General features: G+C 40.6%; 1 protein-coding gene across 1 annotated transcript in view; it reads left to right on the forward strand.

The window, feature by feature from the left end:
• The window catches only part of kcnh2b (potassium voltage-gated channel, subfamily H (eag-related), member 2b), a 241070-nt gene extending 222202 nt beyond the window's left edge, over positions 1-18868 (forward strand). The window contains exons 14-22 of the mRNA XM_030756201.1: positions 2886-3138; positions 4590-4783; positions 5815-5917; positions 8388-8539; positions 8628-8766; positions 8850-9039; positions 9769-9874; positions 9965-10066; positions 11019-18868. Coding sequence (XP_030612061.1) covers positions 2886-3138; positions 4590-4783; positions 5815-5917; positions 8388-8539; positions 8628-8766; positions 8850-9039; positions 9769-9874; positions 9965-10066; positions 11019-11423 — 1644 coding nt within the window. The 3' untranslated portion in view covers positions 11424-18868. The remainder of the gene's footprint in view (positions 1-2885; positions 3139-4589; positions 4784-5814; positions 5918-8387; positions 8540-8627; positions 8767-8849; positions 9040-9768; positions 9875-9964; positions 10067-11018) is intronic.
• Positions 18869-19335: the final 467 nt, after the last annotated feature.

The following is a 19335-nucleotide window of genomic DNA, read 5'->3' on the forward strand; positions in this document are numbered from 1 at the left end:
AGTCATTGGTTTATGGTTACCAAAGCTGGAAAAAAAATTGCAATCATTTGTGTCTGCTCCTGGAGATTTTGCTTGTTTCCACTTTGCCTGATGTAAGTTCATTTGAAATATTTATTCTTGTTCATTCACAGCTCATTCACTGGCTATAGCACACCAGTAGACGTGTATTTCAGCCAAAACCAATGATGGTTCTCTTGTTCAGTCATTCGAGGTAGCCCACTCATTTTTGAATAAGCACAACTCTGTCACACCTCCTGCTCTGCCATGCTTCATCTCCCAGGTTGCAGCCAAATAGACAGAAAAAATGATGTCTTAGTTCTTTATGTGAAAGAAAATTTGTAAGAAGTTAGGAAAAAAGAACTCTGTGTCATGGTTAAGTGCAGTCAGGACCCAAGGAGCAGACTCAGTCAACAGGTAAAACTGATCCACACATAGTGACATAGTTGCTGCAGGACAGCAACCTCACTGCTAAATTGCACACATGTAGGTGCTCAGCAACCTTGCATTTATTTAGGAATATAACCAGAATACAGCCAGTTTGAAACCAGTTGAGTCCACACAATCACTGGGCAGTCACTGATTTTTTCTAGCTACAAGAAAGTTGCCATCCTAGTTTTACTATAGTGTGACTGAACCATTACAGGCATATGCATTCAGTCACAGGTTTAGTGTCCAGCCACTCATTTGCTCACACAGCTTGCTCTTACATGCCTCGCTGGCAACTGGCCACAGCTGCCAAGGGAAGCAGTTTTCTAATCACATTTGATAAGGCAAGTGGAAGACAGAAAAGAGGTTATCAGTGCAGGGAAGTAAGTGTATAGATCCTGTAATGAACTCATTTCCTGCAAACAAATTGTTCTCAAAGATCACAACATTACTCTGTGGTGCTGTACTTCAACGCAGAAGGGCGAAATGCAAATTTAGTAAGTTTGCATGCATTTATCAATTAGCACTAAATAAAATCCACAAATGTCAATCTTTCTTTATTACAGCCTTAAAAAAGTCAAAATTGTTATGATAAAAAATAAATAAACACCAAAGTCTGTCAGCTCAGTCCCATTCAATTTTCAGATTTTCAGTTATTCAGTAGGTGCTGAGACATGGAATGATCACAGAACAGCATCCGCCTTTTGAATATTAAACATTTGCTCGCTTTATAGAGGCAAGAAACGAAGCCTGCAGACAGCAGAAGGTTTACAACTGGAGGTGTAATTTATATTGCATTCCTGTCGCTTTAATAGTTTCAGGTTGATTTTCTCTCTCTCTGAGCGCTGAAACGTCGAGTTTAGGCTCCAGGCTGCTGCTCTCCGCCTTACCTATTTTGAGGAGATTAATGCTTATTGAAGGCGGCCTCAAAGAGCAACTGCAGGAAAACACGCAGGCTGAAAACCCTCACCTCCACTGTTGATGTAATCTGCCTTTGCGTTTATATTCTCTTGCAGACACGTAAGAAGTAAATATTGTTAATAGATAATGTATTTGTTGACTTTGGGGACCTAGTACTTTGTACTGAATATCCAGAATATCACATTGGCTTATATAGAGGTTTTTCCCAGAAGTTTGTCTCAGTAGAAAAGCCACAGAGACCCACAAAAATATATCATGACAACTAACACTTAAATAAAACAAAGACAGCATAGCATTCAAAGTCAGCAGTTCAGCATTAAACTGGAGCCATGAAAACACCTCAAACAGCTGGTTTATAAGGTCTGACTTTAGCCCTTTGTTGCCCACAAATCAACAAAGCAGTTGCTCTGCACAGGCAGCAACACTCGCCTATTATTCAGATCCGCAAAAGAGAGTTTTTGGTTGAGATGTTTTCGCTTTATTTCCCTTTTTCCATGTGTTTGACCATCTTCAAACAGAGTCTTAGACCACTGAAAGGGGTTTGTGTGTGTGTGCATATGTGGCAAGTCTCTATAAAATTTTGATGAGAGACAGAAAGAGATTAAGGGATAAAAGAAACAAAACAAAGCACACAAAAAGGTATGCTTAACACACCTTTACTGGGAAGTAAAAAGAGAATAGAGACAGATGAGGCTGGGGAGAAATGGACAGTGGCCAACAGAGAGATAGAGAGAGAGCCCAGCGAAGGCTGAAATGAAGAGTGTAGCTTGAAATGGATGAAAGTGAGAGAAATGGTGAGGGAGAAGCACAGTGTGGGTGTTTTAGGTGCAGTTTTGTTCTGTGAAGTCAGCCAGGGAGCTACAAGAGAAGCCCAGAGTCTGCTGCTCAAAAAGAGCTTCCATGCTCGCAATGATCTCATTAAAATTGCACCAATTCTTCATATTAATTACACTCTCTGGGCCTGCTGACTCTGTTCCGATATGCCCACTGAAATACAGTTTGAAATCATTTTGCACTGATGCAAAAAAAAAAAAATAAATCAATGCATAGGCTCTTCCTTAAACTTAGATGGTTTGTCTTATACACACAGGTTAAAACTGTAAAAGATTAAATTCAAACTGTGATGTCTCCGAGGCGTAAAACCAATATCTGATGAATGTATAGGCAGTTTAGTTTTGTCATATTCATTTGTGGAATGGTGTAATAACAGTCAAAGGCTAATGTCTTATGAGTGTTTCCCAGTAGGGATGAAGGCAGTAAAGACAGTAAAGGCTCCTCTTTTTATTATTCCTTTGAAGGATCCATAATCTGTGACATTTATGTGACACTTGCTTCATGTTCTGAACTTGACATATCATTCAGTCGCTAGTAATGGCATGTATCACAATCTTCTTTTCTTTCTTCCACCTGTTCTCCCTTCTATTCCTGCCCTTCTCCTGCTTTTTACTGTTATTATGGTCTCTTATTTTCACTTCATTCTATCTTTTTTTATTCACCCTGCATCTTCTTTTGCTCATCTTTCCTCTTCTTCTCCTCAGGTGCTGAAAGGTTTCCCTGAGTGTCTCCAGGCTGATATCTGCCTCCATCTTAACCGGTCGTTGCTTCAAAACTGCAAGGCTTTTAAAGGCTCCACAAAGGGCTGCCTCAGGGCACTGGCCATGAAGTTCAAGACCACCCATGCACCCCCAGGCGACACACTGGTCCATGCTGGCGATGTCCTCACTGCCCTCTACTTCATATCCAGGGGATCCATAGAGATACTAAAAGGAGACGTGGTGGTAGCCATCTTGGGTAAATTGATGATAATGATCCCCCCCTCCCTCTGATTCTACCCAGTTGGGCCCCTTTTGCCTTCAAAACTGCATTCATTCTTTGTGGCATACATTCAACAAGGTACTGGAAACATTATTGAGAGATGATGTCGATATTGACATGATAGCATCACACAATTGTTGCAGATTTATTGGCTGCACATGCATAATGAAAATTTTCCATGCCACCACATCCCAAAGGTGCTCTATTGGATTCAGATGTGGTGACTGTGGAGGCCATGTGAGTACAGTGAACTCACCATTATGTTCAAGAAACCAGTTTAAGATGATGTGAGCTTTGTGGCATGGCATCAGAAGATGGGGGGTAAAGGATGGGCAGCAACAATATTCAGATTCAGACCATACCATTTAAATGATGCTCAGTTAGCATTAAGGGGCCCAAAGCCTAGAAAATATCCTCTATAGTATTGCACCACCACCACCACCAGTGGTGGAGTGGTATTCGGTGTGGTCTTCTGCTAATGTAGCCCATCTGCTTCAAAGTTCAATGTGCTGTGCATTCAGAGATGCTCTTCTGCATACAAGTGGTACATATGCAACAAGTGGTTATTTGAGTTACTCTCTCGCCTTTTTATCAGCTTCAGGCAGTCTGGCAATTGTCCTTGGACCTCTGACATCAATAAGGTATTTTCACCCAAAGTACTGTCGCGCACTGGATATTTTCTCTTTTTTGGACCATTCTCTGTAAACCCCAGAGATCGTTGTGTTTCAAAATGACAAGAAATTTATCTGAAATACTTAGACCAGCCCATCCAGCACCAACAACCATGCCAGGTTCAGTCACTTTAAATCATCTCTTTTCCTCATTCTGATACTAGATTGAACATCAGCAGGTCATCTTGACCATGAAACATGCCTAAATGCATTGTTACTGCCATGTGATTTGCTGATTAGATATTTGCCTTAACTAGCAGTTGAACTTGAAGAAACTTGAAGTATACCTAACAAATGTGACTAAAATAGCACATAAAATAATGACATAAAATAATTCTATTCTATTCTGTGCAGCATATTATTTCATTCAGTTGCAGGAATAAGAAATGTTCCAGTATTGCTTTTAGTGTTAATCTGGGCTGCTCTTTTTGGCTTACACTTTATCTGTTCCATGAAGCTTGCCTAACACACAATCAAATGAGCGTTGGCTGATTGTGCCATCTGCTGGTAAGCATAGCATTAGCATCAGTATTTGTTGCAGGTGCACCTCATACACAGCACAAGATCGTACACCCTAAACAGGTGAACAAGAAACTGATAGTCATGCATCACGCATTTTCAAATTTTTATTTCTTGTATTTCTTTTATTGTTACATTTCTTTTGTTTCTTGTATCCACTGCTTGTGTAACATCAAGTCACTGCTGAAAATATTCTCTCTTTTTAAATTGTTTTTCTTTCCTTTTCATCCTTCTTAGGGAAGAATGATATCTTCGGTGAACCCATCAACCTGTATCACCGACCTGGTAAATCCAATGCTGACGTGAGGGCTCTGACATACTGCGACCTTCATAAAATTTTGAGAGAAGATGTTCTGGAGGTGCTGGACATGTATCCTGAGTTTGCAGACCACTTCTGGAACAACCTGGAAATCACTTTCAACCTCAGAGATGTGAGTTTGAACCCTCATCCAAGAGCAAATGTGACTAGAACCTGAAAAGTGACACAGATTCATATCTCTGTGGAATTTATCCATGTTAGGTTAATTGATGATTCCAAATTGCCCACAGTTGGAGGTAGGAGTCTGAATGGTTGCTTGTCTCTCTGTGTTAGCCATGTGATGGACCGGTGACCTGTTCAGGGTGTACATTGCCTTTCCCACTAGGACAGCTGGATGACATTAAATTGCATAAGCAGTTAAGGAAACTGATGGGTGGATAGCTGGTGTTGTTGATCTGCTTACCTGTGAATGCCTGATTTTTATCTGCCTGCAAGTTCTGATGAAGTTGATGTTTGACTGTTGCTCTTACATAGAGAGAGTTTTCTCACACTCATAAGTTGGCTGAAAAGGTGAAGCTAAATGACTTGAAGCTAATTAACTTCCCAAACTTTGATGGTGAAAGTTTTTGGACACAAAATAAAAAAATAACACGACTTCTCCTTGACTTGCTACAAAGGCAGTATGTTTTGGGGAACATGCTTTTCCAAGTTGATTGTGTTTACTCCCTTAGTTTGGTTTAAATCATCCTTTACATCCATGTCCTGGATCGTCATGATTGCCACCTGCTGTATGTGAGTGAAATAATTCTGTATAGTGTGTCTGCTTTGTCAGCGAACCGTGAGCTGTCGGCAAGAGCTTTGAATTTGCAGCTGTTTTCTTTTTGTCGCTGTGAGTTCCCCAGCACTGGCTCGCCCTCTATGCCTGCTGGGAAAGGAAATAGAGTACAGAACACACACATACACACACAACGCTCTGCAGCTGCACATTGATGCAACTCCAGAAATAAGTCTATTAATAACACTCTGGCATCCTTTAAGAATCTGAACTAATAACACACGTTATGGTATTGTTTCTAACTGCAGGTATTGCGGCATCTTTCTTGCATCCATTACCAATATTACCAAGATAACTTTTTTTTTCTATTTTCATTCACACCCCCAGTCATCTTTATAAGTAATGTTTACTGCTGTTTTTCATTTCAGACCAACATGATCCCAGGTTCTCCCAGCAGTGATGACTCCAACTCTGGGGGGTTCAACAAATTAAGGAGACGTAAACTGTCATTCAGAAGACGCACAGAAAAAGGTAACCCATCTTCCAGAGGCCTTGTATGTCATTCTGTTTTACTCTTACATGAAAACATTCAATTATTCTATTAAATGTTAAATGATTCTGTAAATGCTTCTGTTAGGCAATATTATTGGAAGATATACCCACCTATACTATTTGTATAGACACAAATCAGTTAAATTGCAGGAATTCCTTAAAGACATAAAGACCTGGATGACCTCTAATTCCTGCTTCTAAATTCAGGCAAAACTGAAGTTATTGTACATGCCTCTGAAAATCTTACAAACAAGGTATCTTACCAGACAGTCTTACATATTTGTTTGAAGGACATATCCTGGCCAAAAATGAATCACAGTGTTACTGGAGGCCAAGGTGATGCCATCCAGAGTAAGGATGACAATCATCTTTCATCTGTGCAATTTTGCTAAAATTAGAAACATCCTGTCTCAGAGTGACATTGACAAGCCAGTTCATGCACTTTTTCCTTCTGGGTTGGACTATTCATTATTGTCAGGTTGTTCTAAAAGCTCTTTGGCAAGCCTCCAGTTGTTCCAAAAGACTGCAGTGGCGATACCAAAGTGGACTACAAAGAGAGGCCATATTCCTCTCATATTAGCTTTTCTTCATTGGCTCCCTGTTAAATCCAGAATTGAATTTAAAATCCTTGTACTCACATAGAAATCTTTAATAATTAGGCTCCATCATATAGTAAAGACCCCATAGTACCATATTATTCTAGCACTTGGTTCTCAAATTGCAAACTTACATGTGGTTCCTAAAGTTTCTAAAAGTAGATTGGGAGGTAAGGTCTCCAGCGATCAGGTCCCTCTCGTCTGGAACCAGCTCCCAGTTTGGAGTTGGAGGACAGAAATTCAATTCAGTTCAATTCAATTTTATTTATAAAGCGCCAAATCACAACAAACAGTTGTCTCAAGGCACTTTGTATTGTGGGTAAAGACCCTACAATAATACAGAGAAAACCCAACAGTCAAAACGACCCCCTATGAGCAGCACTTGGTGACAGTGGGAAGGAAAAACTCCCTTTTAACAGAAAGAAACCTCCAGCAGAGCCAGGCTGAGGGAGGGGCAGTCATCTGTGGTGACCGGTTGGGGCTGAGGGGAGAGAGATGGGACAAAAGACATACTGTGGGAGAGAGCCAGAGATTAATAATAACTAATGATTAAATGCAGAGTGGAGTATAAACAAAGTAAACAAGGTGAATAAAAAGAACCCCCCAGCAGCCTAGGCCTATAGAGGCATAACTAAGGGATGGTTCAGGGTCACGTGATCCAGCCCTAACTATAAGCTTTATCATAAAGGAAAGTTTTACACCTAATCTTAAAAATAGAGAGGGTGTCTGTCTCCTAAATCCAAGCTGGAAGCTGGTTCCACAGAAGAGGGGCCTGAAAGCTGAAGGCTCTGCCTCCCATTCTACTCTTAAGTATCCTAGGAACCACAAGTAAGCCAGCAGTCTGAGAGCGAAGTGCTCTATTGGGGTGATACGGTACTATGAGGTCTTTGACATAAGATGGTGCCTGATTATTCAAGATCTTGTATTTAAATTTTATTCTAGATTTAACAGGGAGCCAATGAAGAGAAGCCAATATGGGAGAAATCTGCTCTCTCTTTCTAGTCCCTGTCAGTACTCTAGCTGCAGCATTTTGGATCAGCTGAAGACTTTTCAGGGAGCTTTTAGGACAGCCTGATAATAATGAATTACGATAGTCCAGCCTAGAAGTAATAAATGCATGAATTAGCTTTTCAGCATCACTCTGAGAAAGAATGGTTCTAATTTTAGAAATACTGTGCAAATGTAAAAAAGCGGTCCTACATATTTGTTTAATATGTGCATTGAAGGACATACCCTGGTCAAAAGAAAACCATCTCTACTTTCAGGATTAGACTTAAAACTTAAAACCCTCTCTTAGTTTTGCTGCTATAGGCCTAGGCTGATGGAGGACTTCCTATAATGCACAGAATATTTCTTCTCTGTTCAACTCTTTTCACTTCCCATGTGTTTTTATTGCCACTGCTGCATGTCATTAACTATTGTCTTCTCTCTCCCACAGTGTCTGTTTTTTCCCATCTCACTATGCTGTCCTTCTCTTTTCTTTTACCTCACCTCACAATCAATCATGGCCCCTCCCTGAGCCTGGTTATGCCAGAGGTTTCTTCCTGTTAAAAGGGAGTTTTTCCTTCCCACTGTCACGAAGTGCTGCTCAAAGAGGATAGTCTGGTTGTTCAGGTTTTCTCTTTAATATTGCCAGGTCTTTGCCTTGGAGTATAAAGTGCCTTAAGGCAACGGTTGCTGTGAACTGGCACTGTACAAATTGAACTGAATTATTTATTATTTATTCAAAGAAACACAGCTTCAGTAAATGTTTCATAGAATCATTTATTGGGTTGCAATTAAATTCTTCCTCATTAGTCTTCTTTGCTAGACTATCTAACCCTTTTTGATCTATCATCTTTGCCTCTGTCCAGATGATGCAGATGCTGGAGAAATAAAGAAGTCCCATAAGTCTGTGAGACGAAGACAGCGGGAGGCAGCCAACAATCAAAAACAAGAGGAGGTGTCGAAGAGACAGTGGGGGGCACATCGAAGCTCAGTGTCTTCGCACTCTAGTGGTGATGAGGTACGACTCCACACTATCATCATGGCTGATGTACAGCATGGCACTATAAAAAACTGATGATGATGTCCTGGATCTCCTCCTCTTATAGGGGGAGGTTGTGACTGGCCTTGCCCCTCCGCCTGCAATGTCAGAGAATCCACACAATCTGGCTGTACCCATGAACTTCACCGAGAACACTGAGGGTGATGGAGACCCCAAGACTGGGAACACCTGCAATGCCTTGTCCGGTACAGAGCAACAGAAGATAAAATTATCCTTGCTCACTGCTTTGCACATTCACATACTCATTTCTCCCCTTCTCCTCATACAGGGGCATTCTCAGGTGTGTCCAACATCTTTAGTTTCTGGGGAGAGAGTCGGGGTGGTGGTCAGTACCAGGAGGTTCCCAGCTGCAGCCTTGCCTCCCCTCCACCCATCAACACGCCACTGCACAGCTTGAGCCGCAGGCAACGCAACCAGCTGGACACACGCCTGGACCTGCTGCAGAAACAGCTCAACAGGTGCAACTAGTAGGGTGCCTGTGTGTGCGCGTGTGTTTGTGGTAGCTGTAACCTTTTGCTCAATGAGAATCTTTTCTCAGGTATAGTTGAGATCACAGGCTGTACATCTTTGCGTTGGGCTGTAACCATAAGAAAGGCTGTATTTCCATCTTAAAGCATGATTAATGAATGTCTCTGTTGGATAGAATGTGTCAAGGTGCACGTCTTGGGTAGCAATGTGTAAAGCGCTAAAAATATCTGCTCATATCCCAAAACCTCTGTTACACCTGAAACAGTTAGAGCAGAGTTTAAAATATCAGCAGACTGAGTCCTAATTAGCCTCAGATATGACAAACAAAGCTTAAACTTAAAAATCCCACCTCCTGCATTTGTTCCAAACACATTTATCTACATCTGCAGTGTGACTATGCCCCAAGATGCTTGTTTGCGGAAAAGATGAAATAAAACTCCTGTGGGAAAAATGGATTTTTACACTTTAATAGCCTAACAGCAGGATGGTGAAAGAAATGCACTGGTAGCAAAACAAAGTTTCCAAAAGTGCAGCCATTGTAAGTTTTACATAAATACAGATACAATCAGCACTCTGGTCTGGTCTAATTTTTTAAAAACTTTCTTATTAAGCAATTTAGTACTAACTTCCTTCCTCATTGAAACTGACATTAATTAGGGATTCATTCAGAATCAAATCAGTAGAATCTAAAAGTGGCTCACCTCTTTCACACTGTTTAGGTTAGAGAGTCGCATGTCAGCGGATATCGGGGTGATCATGCAGCTGTTGCAGAGGCAGATGGCCCTGGTACCTCCCGCCTACAGCGCTGTTTCATCACCACCTCAGGTAATAACACACACAGGGTAGAAGAATGATCCTCACTGTCATAGTATGTTACATGTCACACTCACTAACAAGATGCCATTTCTCTCTCAGGCCTCACCCTACCCAGGTCCCGGTCCAGGACCAGGACCAGGAGAAAGAGTGGTTCAATCTGTTACACCTCTTGAGACAGACACACTGGCCTCTCTGTCACAGGTGAAAAACATGTACTGACAAAATTACTGCTTGGGAAACCTCACTCTGCTGTCCTGTTAGTCAGTAATATGTTTGAAATATGTTCCTCAGTAGATACATCAAAGTCCACAAAGCACTGAATAAGTGCTTAAAAAATTCTTGATGTATTTTTTTTGTTGTTGTTGTTGTTAATATGATCTTGTATCATGTATACGTTGTATATCTGGGGTGGAATCAGAGTACCTCACAATACGGCAAACTCGAATTCATCTGTGCGAGTGCATGGGTATCATTGTTCCGTTTTAATAATGTGCTCTTCATTTTATCAGCTCACTATTTAGCTCTCTCTGCAGAGGTGTTTACAGGATTTTCCAGGAAATTCTTTCAGAAATAAATAGCCAATTAAATCACTTGAGAAATGGTTGAAAAATCAGGAAATTCATATAGATTTAGTTGTGAATAGACCTCCCTCCTCCTTAAATATATATATTGTGAAATCTAGTTCCCACACAAAAATATAGAAGCTCAAAATTCAACAGTGGTGTTGAGGTGGTGCACTGGACGGAGGATGCTGCCATCCCAGGTGCCTCCTTTAGTGATGCCCTGGTCTCTCTGCCATTTTCTCCTTTGAGGTTCTTCTTACTGAAGTTGGTAAACCCTAATTTGTTTGATAAGTAGCATGAAAGTAATCATAAAGCAGTGACTGTGGTTAGTCAAACTGGTGGGCAAATCTGTTTAGAGTGCCTTAAGTTTTTAGAACATTAGTATTTAGTGCTGATAATTGCTATAAAACATTTTACATATATTGGTATATCAATAGGTTTTTTTTTTGCAACACGCACAGATATAAATCTTTGCATGACTTAATTTCTTTTTTTCTGAAGCACCATAAATCGTGTTCAACACTGACTGTGAAGAATAATGAGAGTAACAGCATGCAGTCCCACTGACCTCTCAGCTTCTTTCCCTACAGATCTTGCATTCCCAGGACTTTGAGGAGTTCCCAGCCAAGCCACTTGACTCTCTGCAGCCCCAGGACACCCCTTTGATCAACACAAGCCAGAGCCAGCTTGCTTCCTCTGGTTTGGACAGACTGGGCCAGCATCTGGGACTAGGCACTGGGTCTGGGGTTGTTTCAGGGGCAGTGGTAGGTTCAGGTTTAGGTTTAGAGTTAGGGGGTGGGATGGGTGCAGTTTCTAGCTTAGGAGCAGGGTTAGACTTTGGTTCAGGGGTATGTATGGGTGCTGGGACAGCTGCTGCAACAGGGGTATCACCGCTGGATTCTGAAACTCAAAGGAGGCTGTCCCTCCAAGAACAACAGACACCCCTTGACTCACGGACACCACAGAGACACAGCTCCGACCCAGGGGGGAGCTAAAGAAGATGTGGGGATAAGGGGAGTAGAGTGGGATAAAGAGGGATCCAGAGAGAATGAGACTGATGTTCAGCAACTCTTTAAGTTCTTCCTGTTTCCACTACTTGGAGTGTGTCACTTTGGAGATCAGGAGACACCTACTGTACCTGCCACTTAAACCCTTTAGGGCACCCGACTACTGTATCTTCACTGTCAACCTCTCAATAAGGACTCACTGCTCGGAGAAAGTGAAGCCAGGCAGGGAGTTAAGGAAATGGTTGAGGCCTTTCTGTCTTCAGTCCCACTCTCTCCTCGGGAAACATTTGGAGCTTTCTGAGCCCCACAATGGTACAACCTTTAACCAAAACCACACACTGAGTGAACATAGTCTGGTCTGGACCTCTCAGTCATCCTTCTTAAGATGACACTTTTCAGACTTGCATATAAATGACTGCAAACTTGTAGAAGAATCCCTTTACTGCTGTATCCAGTGTTGGATGACTGACAAGTACGAGCAAAGGCAACATTGAACAGAATGATGAAACTAGTAGCCATTTACGTCTTGCACTGAAAATCCTATTGATATGATGATTATTGTATTCTATATGTCCATGGCGCTTCCGATAAACTCACAAAATGGTAAATTGTAGTGTTAGCTGGCCTAACAGGAGTCCTGCTGTCCCGTCTTGCCATTAGTTCCTTCCCCCTGAAGTCCTGCACCCAAGAGGTGGAGCTAATGCTCCACTCTTCCCAAGAGCACACTGGATTGGCTGGTTTGCACCTCAGGGGTGGTTACTGGAGGGTTAAAAGCCATGAATTTTATTGACGAACATATCAACTGCCCTGTCAAACACTGTACAGATTTGCTAGGGATTGAAGAACATTTGGCATGCTTAGGCAGCGTCACAAACAGGTAAACTGGCAAACTTACAAGTTTTCCGTAAGAACGGTGCACCAAAAAAAGACACCAACAAAACCCCAGCTTACTAATTTCATGGGCTATAAGTTGTGACCTTGCGGCAAAGTTGTGTTGGATCATATTTGTCATTATGAAGTCAGCAGCGACAGGATACCGGAATGCTCGGATGTGTAATGTCAAATCAAAGTTCATGTCTAAAGGGAAAACATGTTGAGTAATTCTAGTTTATCATAGTTGAATTTGCTACCTCAGATTTCATTGGTCCTTACTTTTTTCTCCTAAGCATGTACCCAGAATACTTTGTACATAAGAGTTTGTCATGTAATCCGTAATTACACAAGTTTGCCAGTTTACAATGACCAGCCGAATGCGCCATTATTCTATGTACAGTACAATATGCAAACACTGGCAAGAAGACAGGAGTGAGTGTTATTTAATCTTACTACGTGTGCGATAAGTTCAGGTCCAAAGCTTTTATGTGTGTGTTTGTCCTTGTTTTTGTCTTTGAGTCTGCAGAGCCTGCTGTGTGGCACGTTTGCTTCCACGCACTGTCGAGGGTCACTGGATTCTAATGATGAAGGCGAGTTTGTTTCAGTTTGACAAAAAAAAAAAAGAGATGTGAACGCCTTCTTTAAACAGGCAAATGGCAGGTTCAGTGTTTGAATCGACAGCACAAACCCTTTATAATGTTGACACCATCCAAGTTACACCAAGATTTTTCATCACTACAGCTACAGAGAACACAGGAAGGAGAAACTGTACTTAGCACAGCTATTTCTGTTAACACAGATTCTTGCAGAGGAATGAAAAGGCTCAGACACAGACTGCAATCACTTCAACACACCACTGCTTTACCTATATGATAAGATCAGAAATGAAGTACATTCAGAAAGAAACCAGCAAGAAATATGCAGCCATCTGTTTAGTTTTTCATTAGAAATGTACCAGTATGCAGCCATTTGATTTAGGATTCTGATCGGGTACATCAAAAAGTGTGTCTGCTCTGGTTCCATTTATCTTTACATACAGTGCTGTTATAAACAGCAGTTTGTTAGACCAGGGAAGAAGATGTGTAGCTTCAAACTGTGACCGTTGGCCTCCATCTTATATCTTCCTACATTTTACCGCAGGACTTCAGTGAAAGGCTGCACCTGATCAGAGCAACACCCAATGCACTATATTGCCAAAAGTATTCACTCACCAATTCCAAAGCATTGAATTCAGATGTTCCAATCACTTCCATGGACACAGGTGTATAAACCAAGCACCTAGTCATGCAGACTGCTTCTACAAACATTTGTGAAAGAATGGGTCGCTCTCAGGAGCTCAGTGACTTCCAGACTGCAACTGTGGTCTGTGGTCTGTGCAACTGGTCTTCTCATCCAACATTGGTGTCTGACCTGACAAATGTGCTTCTGGAAGAATGGCCAAAAATTCCCATGAACACATTCCTAAACCTTCCCAGAAAAATTAAAGGTGTTATAGCTCCAAAGGGTGGCCAACATCATATTAAAGCCTATTGATTAAGAATGGGATTTCACTCAATTTTACATGTGTGAAAACAGACAAGTGAATATTTTTGCCACTATAGCGTATCATCAGTCACCAGATAAATGAGCCTGTCAGGAAAATGGCAACTTAATGCTGAATTATGATATTTAATTTGTTTGTAAGTGCTTCTTTGACACCAGCCATACTGTTGGTGTACAGTGCGCAACTCCTGACTGTGCAGTTATGTACAGTTGCGGTTTTAAGTTTACTGATACTCATCATGGACATAAATGCCAATGCAAAGCCGGGCTTTCAAAGATTTCTTTGGACAGATTGATAATGCAGCAGACATCTTTAAGAGTATTGATGGTTTAAGGTTTTGCTGAAAAAAAAAGAGATTGTCTTTCTCCTTTATTATAGTGTGCACTCTGTTCAGTGTACCAGTTCCACTGACAACAAAACAGCCTCAGAGCATGATGCTACCAACCTCATACTTAACAAATTGTACAGAGTTCTTGGTGTTCCTCCAAACCTATCTCTGATAACTTCAATCATATCTAATCTGACCAAAAAATGTCCTCCACAAGTTTTTTCTTTGTCCATGTGGTTGACCACAAACATTAGTCAAGCTTGATGGTGTTTATTTTGTAGCAAGGGCTTCCTTGTTGGACAGCAGCCTCTCATTCTGCTGCAGTGTAAAACTTGCTTAGCAGCAGACAGTGTGACAGTTGATGTTCCAGCACCTTCCAGTTCATGGAAGATTGATTCCTTGCTGGTTTGTGGGATATTCTGAGTTAATTTCTTTTCGGTTGAAGGTGGAAATTTGAGTCTTATCTTGGGTCTTGGAGTATGCAGTTCTTCAGAAGTGACCCCAAGAGTCTTTTCTAACTTTTCTGACTCTTTTACAGATCAGACTTTCTCATTACACTGTGTGTTAGTCAGTCCAAGCAGTGCTTTGTTGGTACTGAGAGGCTACCAGCTGTATTCAGTCATGATCAATACCAGAAGGTTAAAAGGCCTTGAGAGGCATTTTCGTAATAATTATTTCAGAAAACGCCAAAAATAATTTAAAATACTTACATTTTCTACTCTTCATGATGTTTGCTGTGCAATCATTTAGTCCCAGAACACCAAGGTCCTGTTTCCCATACAGGGATTATGTCTAATCCTGGACTAAATACTTTTTCCTATTTTGGTCTTCATTGACTTTTTCCTTTTAGTCTAGGACCATGCATAATCCATAACTAGGAAACCGGCTGCAAAACATTCATGTCCAGATGTCCAAAAACACCAGAACACCAAACAAATAACCAGAACTATAAGGATCACGAGGATGAGTCTAGGATTAATTTCTAATTAAGTGGCCTCAAGAGAATGGCTGTACACCTAGCTTACAAATTGTATGCCAAAAAATGAAACCATCTATAAAAGGAATAAAGAAGATGGCACATAGACTCTAAATGGTAGTGGTATCACTGTTGATATAGAGTAAAGTTGGAATCTAGATCTTATGCAGATACCTCAAGGCAGACAGATGTATATAAAATCATAATAGGCAGTGGAGGTGCAAAGATACTCCTTTATACTGTAATAAAAACTGAGGTTGCTTTTCTGCATAAATGGTCATGTCTGTACAGTCTTTTGAGTTCTCAAGATGAAGGAAAACAAACACCCATGACGTCTCCAGAACGTCTTCCCTTATATAATCCCTTATACAGAGTTATATGGAAAGACTCTTTCCTGTGCTACAAAATGAAAAGTTGTAATGGAGGAAGAGGGTGAGTTTGTTTAAGTGCAATAGTCCTTTAAAGCGTTAAGACTTGTAGCAGCTTAACCACGTCCGTTTGAATCTAAAGCACTTTATTTTTTAAACAGTGCAGATGTTTAATAAAGACTCAGGAATGTGTCGTCGATGTCACAGGTCTGATTTTCCTTTGTCTCACAACTCGAAACCAACCAATCAGAAAGAAACAAATTGGATACACAGTTACATTTTAGCGGAGTTCCCCTTTAATGCAGAATCGCGACGATTGTATTTCACTGTGGGTCTAAACTGTTTCATTGTTGTCGGATTATTGTGTGTCTGTGGATTTCTCACTTTGTCCCAGTCATTTGGTGGAGCATGGGATGGCTCTCTGTGTTCTGCTATTCTTTTGTTCACTTTGATGAAATTTAAAATCGCACAGCCAATATTTATTCAATACTTCTCAGTTTTTCTCAATATTTAATTATCACTGCATACTGAAAATTCTCAATCCACTCCTGCCTGCAGTCAAAGCCACCTTCAGTACATGACGTGCATGAGGCCTCTCTCACCCGTTGGCCGCAGTAATTGTAGGTGTGTGTGCAGTGATTGGAACGTGCAGCTGTGTGTGTGCAGCTGCTTTGCAAAGGTGCACTTTAAGATTGAACCAAAGCAAGCGAATGCTGTAAACAAACCACCACTGGTGGCATTTTAAACTTGCCTGTGATCCAGCTCTTTCATTCACAAAGAATGTCATTGTTTGACATTAAGTGCAGAAATGCAGCTGGATTAAACGAAGATCTCTTTACAGTGACTTGACTTTGAGGGGCGTGACGGGTTGTTTCGGACAATCTGGTCAATTTGAACCCGGAGAACTGCTATTTAATGACAGTGCGCTGTAACCAGGGATTCCAGCTTCCTTCAGATGAGTGGAGGTTCATTTGTTTGCTGGAATCTCTTTTTTCAGTATTTCTGTAGTTGAAATGTGAGTGAAAGCATCACTGATGTTCAAAGCTGTTAAGGTGACACTGACCAAATCTGCTGAGTTCTTTTTACTGTTTAGCCCTGTCTGGTTTATTTCAATGGCATCAACAGTTTTTTTTGTTTGTTTGTTTTTTCCTACCCATAGTCTCTCCTGTGCTCTCCAGGAAATAATGTCCCATAACTACTGTTAACTAAATACCCAGTGAATCTGGCTTCATGTGGAGCTCTTTACAAAAGTTTTTTGTTTGTTTGTTTTTTTGTTTTTAATTTGACAGTGCAGTCAGTGGTATTTTTAAGCAATGGGCTCATCGCCATCTCACGTACTGTAGTGTGTCTTCTGTTAGTGTTCAATGACAGTCACCTAGTGGCCTGAACTGTATCTTTACATTCAGAACTATGACCTCAAAACTAGAATGTGGTTGTTGTCGACTCTTCTTATTTGACCTTGTATGTAACGGTAGACCTTAGTGGTATACTCAGTGCTAGAGGATACATTTATGTATGCATACTGCATATTATAACAATAGAGGGTGCACTTTGCAAGAAAAATAAACAAAGGGAGGGGCTGGGGAATGTGTTTGTTTGCGGGCGGTTGGTGATGGGGGTAAGTGTTTCTCCTCCTTTGCATTTAGATACACACATATGTACAAACATAAGACCTGCCTGCACACTTAATACACACCTACACATGCCTCCCCTTAACAGCTCTTCCATACTGCTGAGCTTTTTTCAGCTCTCTTCTACTTTCTATGAGTTCTCACAGACTCGCTATTTGTAGATATTTTGCGCACTTGAAGGAGGGGGGTGGGGGGTTTGGTACCGTTTACACAACACTGGATCTATTCTGTCGCTCCTTGCCTGTACATACCACCTTCTACTACTTGTAAAGGAATCAAACTCTTTGGCACGTGTATAGCCAGCACTATGCAGAAACTGAATTTTCTTTGGCATGCTTTGAAATGCAGAATATTATAGAGGAAAATATACAAAACAAATAAAGACCGCTCTAATTTCTTATTAAAATAATCACCTTCTTGGAAAAAAAAAAAAGAGCTGTCCATGCTAAAAAAAAAAAAAAAAATGGATATAACGATGGTGACAATGAGGGTGATGAAGCTAAAGACTTTTAATATTGTGCACATTTTTACTTGCATGCTGCACTGAAAAATCATCTGGCAACGAGAAGGTTTGAAGTGCAAAGCAGCTGATTTTTGCTGTATGCTTGCAGACTGTGTGTAGAGTGAAACACTGAATTCTTCCGGGTAACGGGAGAGTCATTATTTATATATACATATATACATACTACTTCCAGGTCATGGAAGAGAAGGGTACTGAATAGCTGCAAACATAGTGATCCTAGATGATACAATATTATATTGTATACTTGTATCTTTGGTTGCAAACCACTGTAACAGAGTGATGCATGTTTGGCAGTCCTGGGCAGAACTGTTGACCGTTTCCACAATATCCTGGAGAACTTGATTTCCCATATCTGGGCTCCAGGCTGTCTTGCCTGGGGTAGTTAAATCAAGTACACTTTAAGTAAATGCAGTTTTGGACCACATCTTACTATTTCAGTAAGTGAGAGGTGGTGAAAAGCTGTTAGCAATAGCATATCTTTGACACATTTTATTTAAAAGTACAAAGTCATGACATGTCCCATCGAAGCAAATACTTTGAAAACAGCAAATCTTTTTAATCTTGTATACTCTGGCAGTCTATGGAATATTGCTTAGCCATAAAATAATAATGCTGAGCTCGCCAATGAAGTGATTCTACAACCACATTTTCCACAAAAACTGGGAAAATGTGTACCATATAAACAAAAACTGAATGTAATGATCCTTTCAACCCTTAAATTGAAAATGCAAACATAACATGATGATTGATTTTATGACCTGTAGAACATCTCACTCCTGAACAAGTCAATGGGCAACAGGCCAGTAACATGATTCGGTGTAAAAAGAGCAAAAAGAGAGGATCATTACTCTGTGCAACATGATAATATGACTCGAGGTAAATATTAAAAGGTGTTGGAAGAAAACATGTGCCCATCCTGATGACATGAAGGTCTTGCTAATTTCATGCAGACAATGCCAGACATTCTGCAAGTATTCCAACAGCATAGCTCTTCAGTAAGGCGCTGAATTGGCATATGTTTAACTCACAGCAGTGTCTCTTCTTTTTTTCTACATTCTACACATAAACCCAATGTTTTTTTTTTCTGAAAATGAGGTTGTCTGAAGCACTAATGATTCATATCAAAGACTGCAAAATGTTGGAGGGGAAACAGTGATGCTCCAGGTTCTGATTGTGTGATAGCATTATCAATGGTTGATCTTTATAAAATTTGAAAAATATTTCTTTCAATAAACCTCTTTGAAAGCAAAATCATTGTGACTGGATTGATCTCTGTGACTGTAAGCTTACCAGATTTGATAAAGGTTTCTGACATTTTAGACTAAAAGAACATAAAATAACCTACACTTTTACTCACTTATAACTTCATGTTGGGGTTTTCAAATTCATTTTTAATCTCAATACTTCAAACTTTCACAAGCAACCTTCTTAAATCTCTTCCCTCAATTTGGGAACATAGTCCATAACTAATGGCTGTGCTGTAATATCCCTTCCCTAGACAAACACTTTTCACTATGGAAGCATTTATGAACACAGAAGCTCAAAGACCACATAACGGTTCTGCCTTTATCCACAGTATCAGGAAATCCTAAACAATGTCCTTTGGACAAACAAGACCAAAGTGGAGATGTTTGGTCAGAACAGGTTTAGTGTTTGCC

Source organism: Archocentrus centrarchus, chromosome 20 (genome assembly GCF_007364275.1).
Source record: "Archocentrus centrarchus isolate MPI-CPG fArcCen1 chromosome 20, fArcCen1, whole genome shotgun sequence".
NCBI lineage: Eukaryota > Metazoa > Chordata > Actinopteri > Cichliformes > Cichlidae > Archocentrus > Archocentrus centrarchus.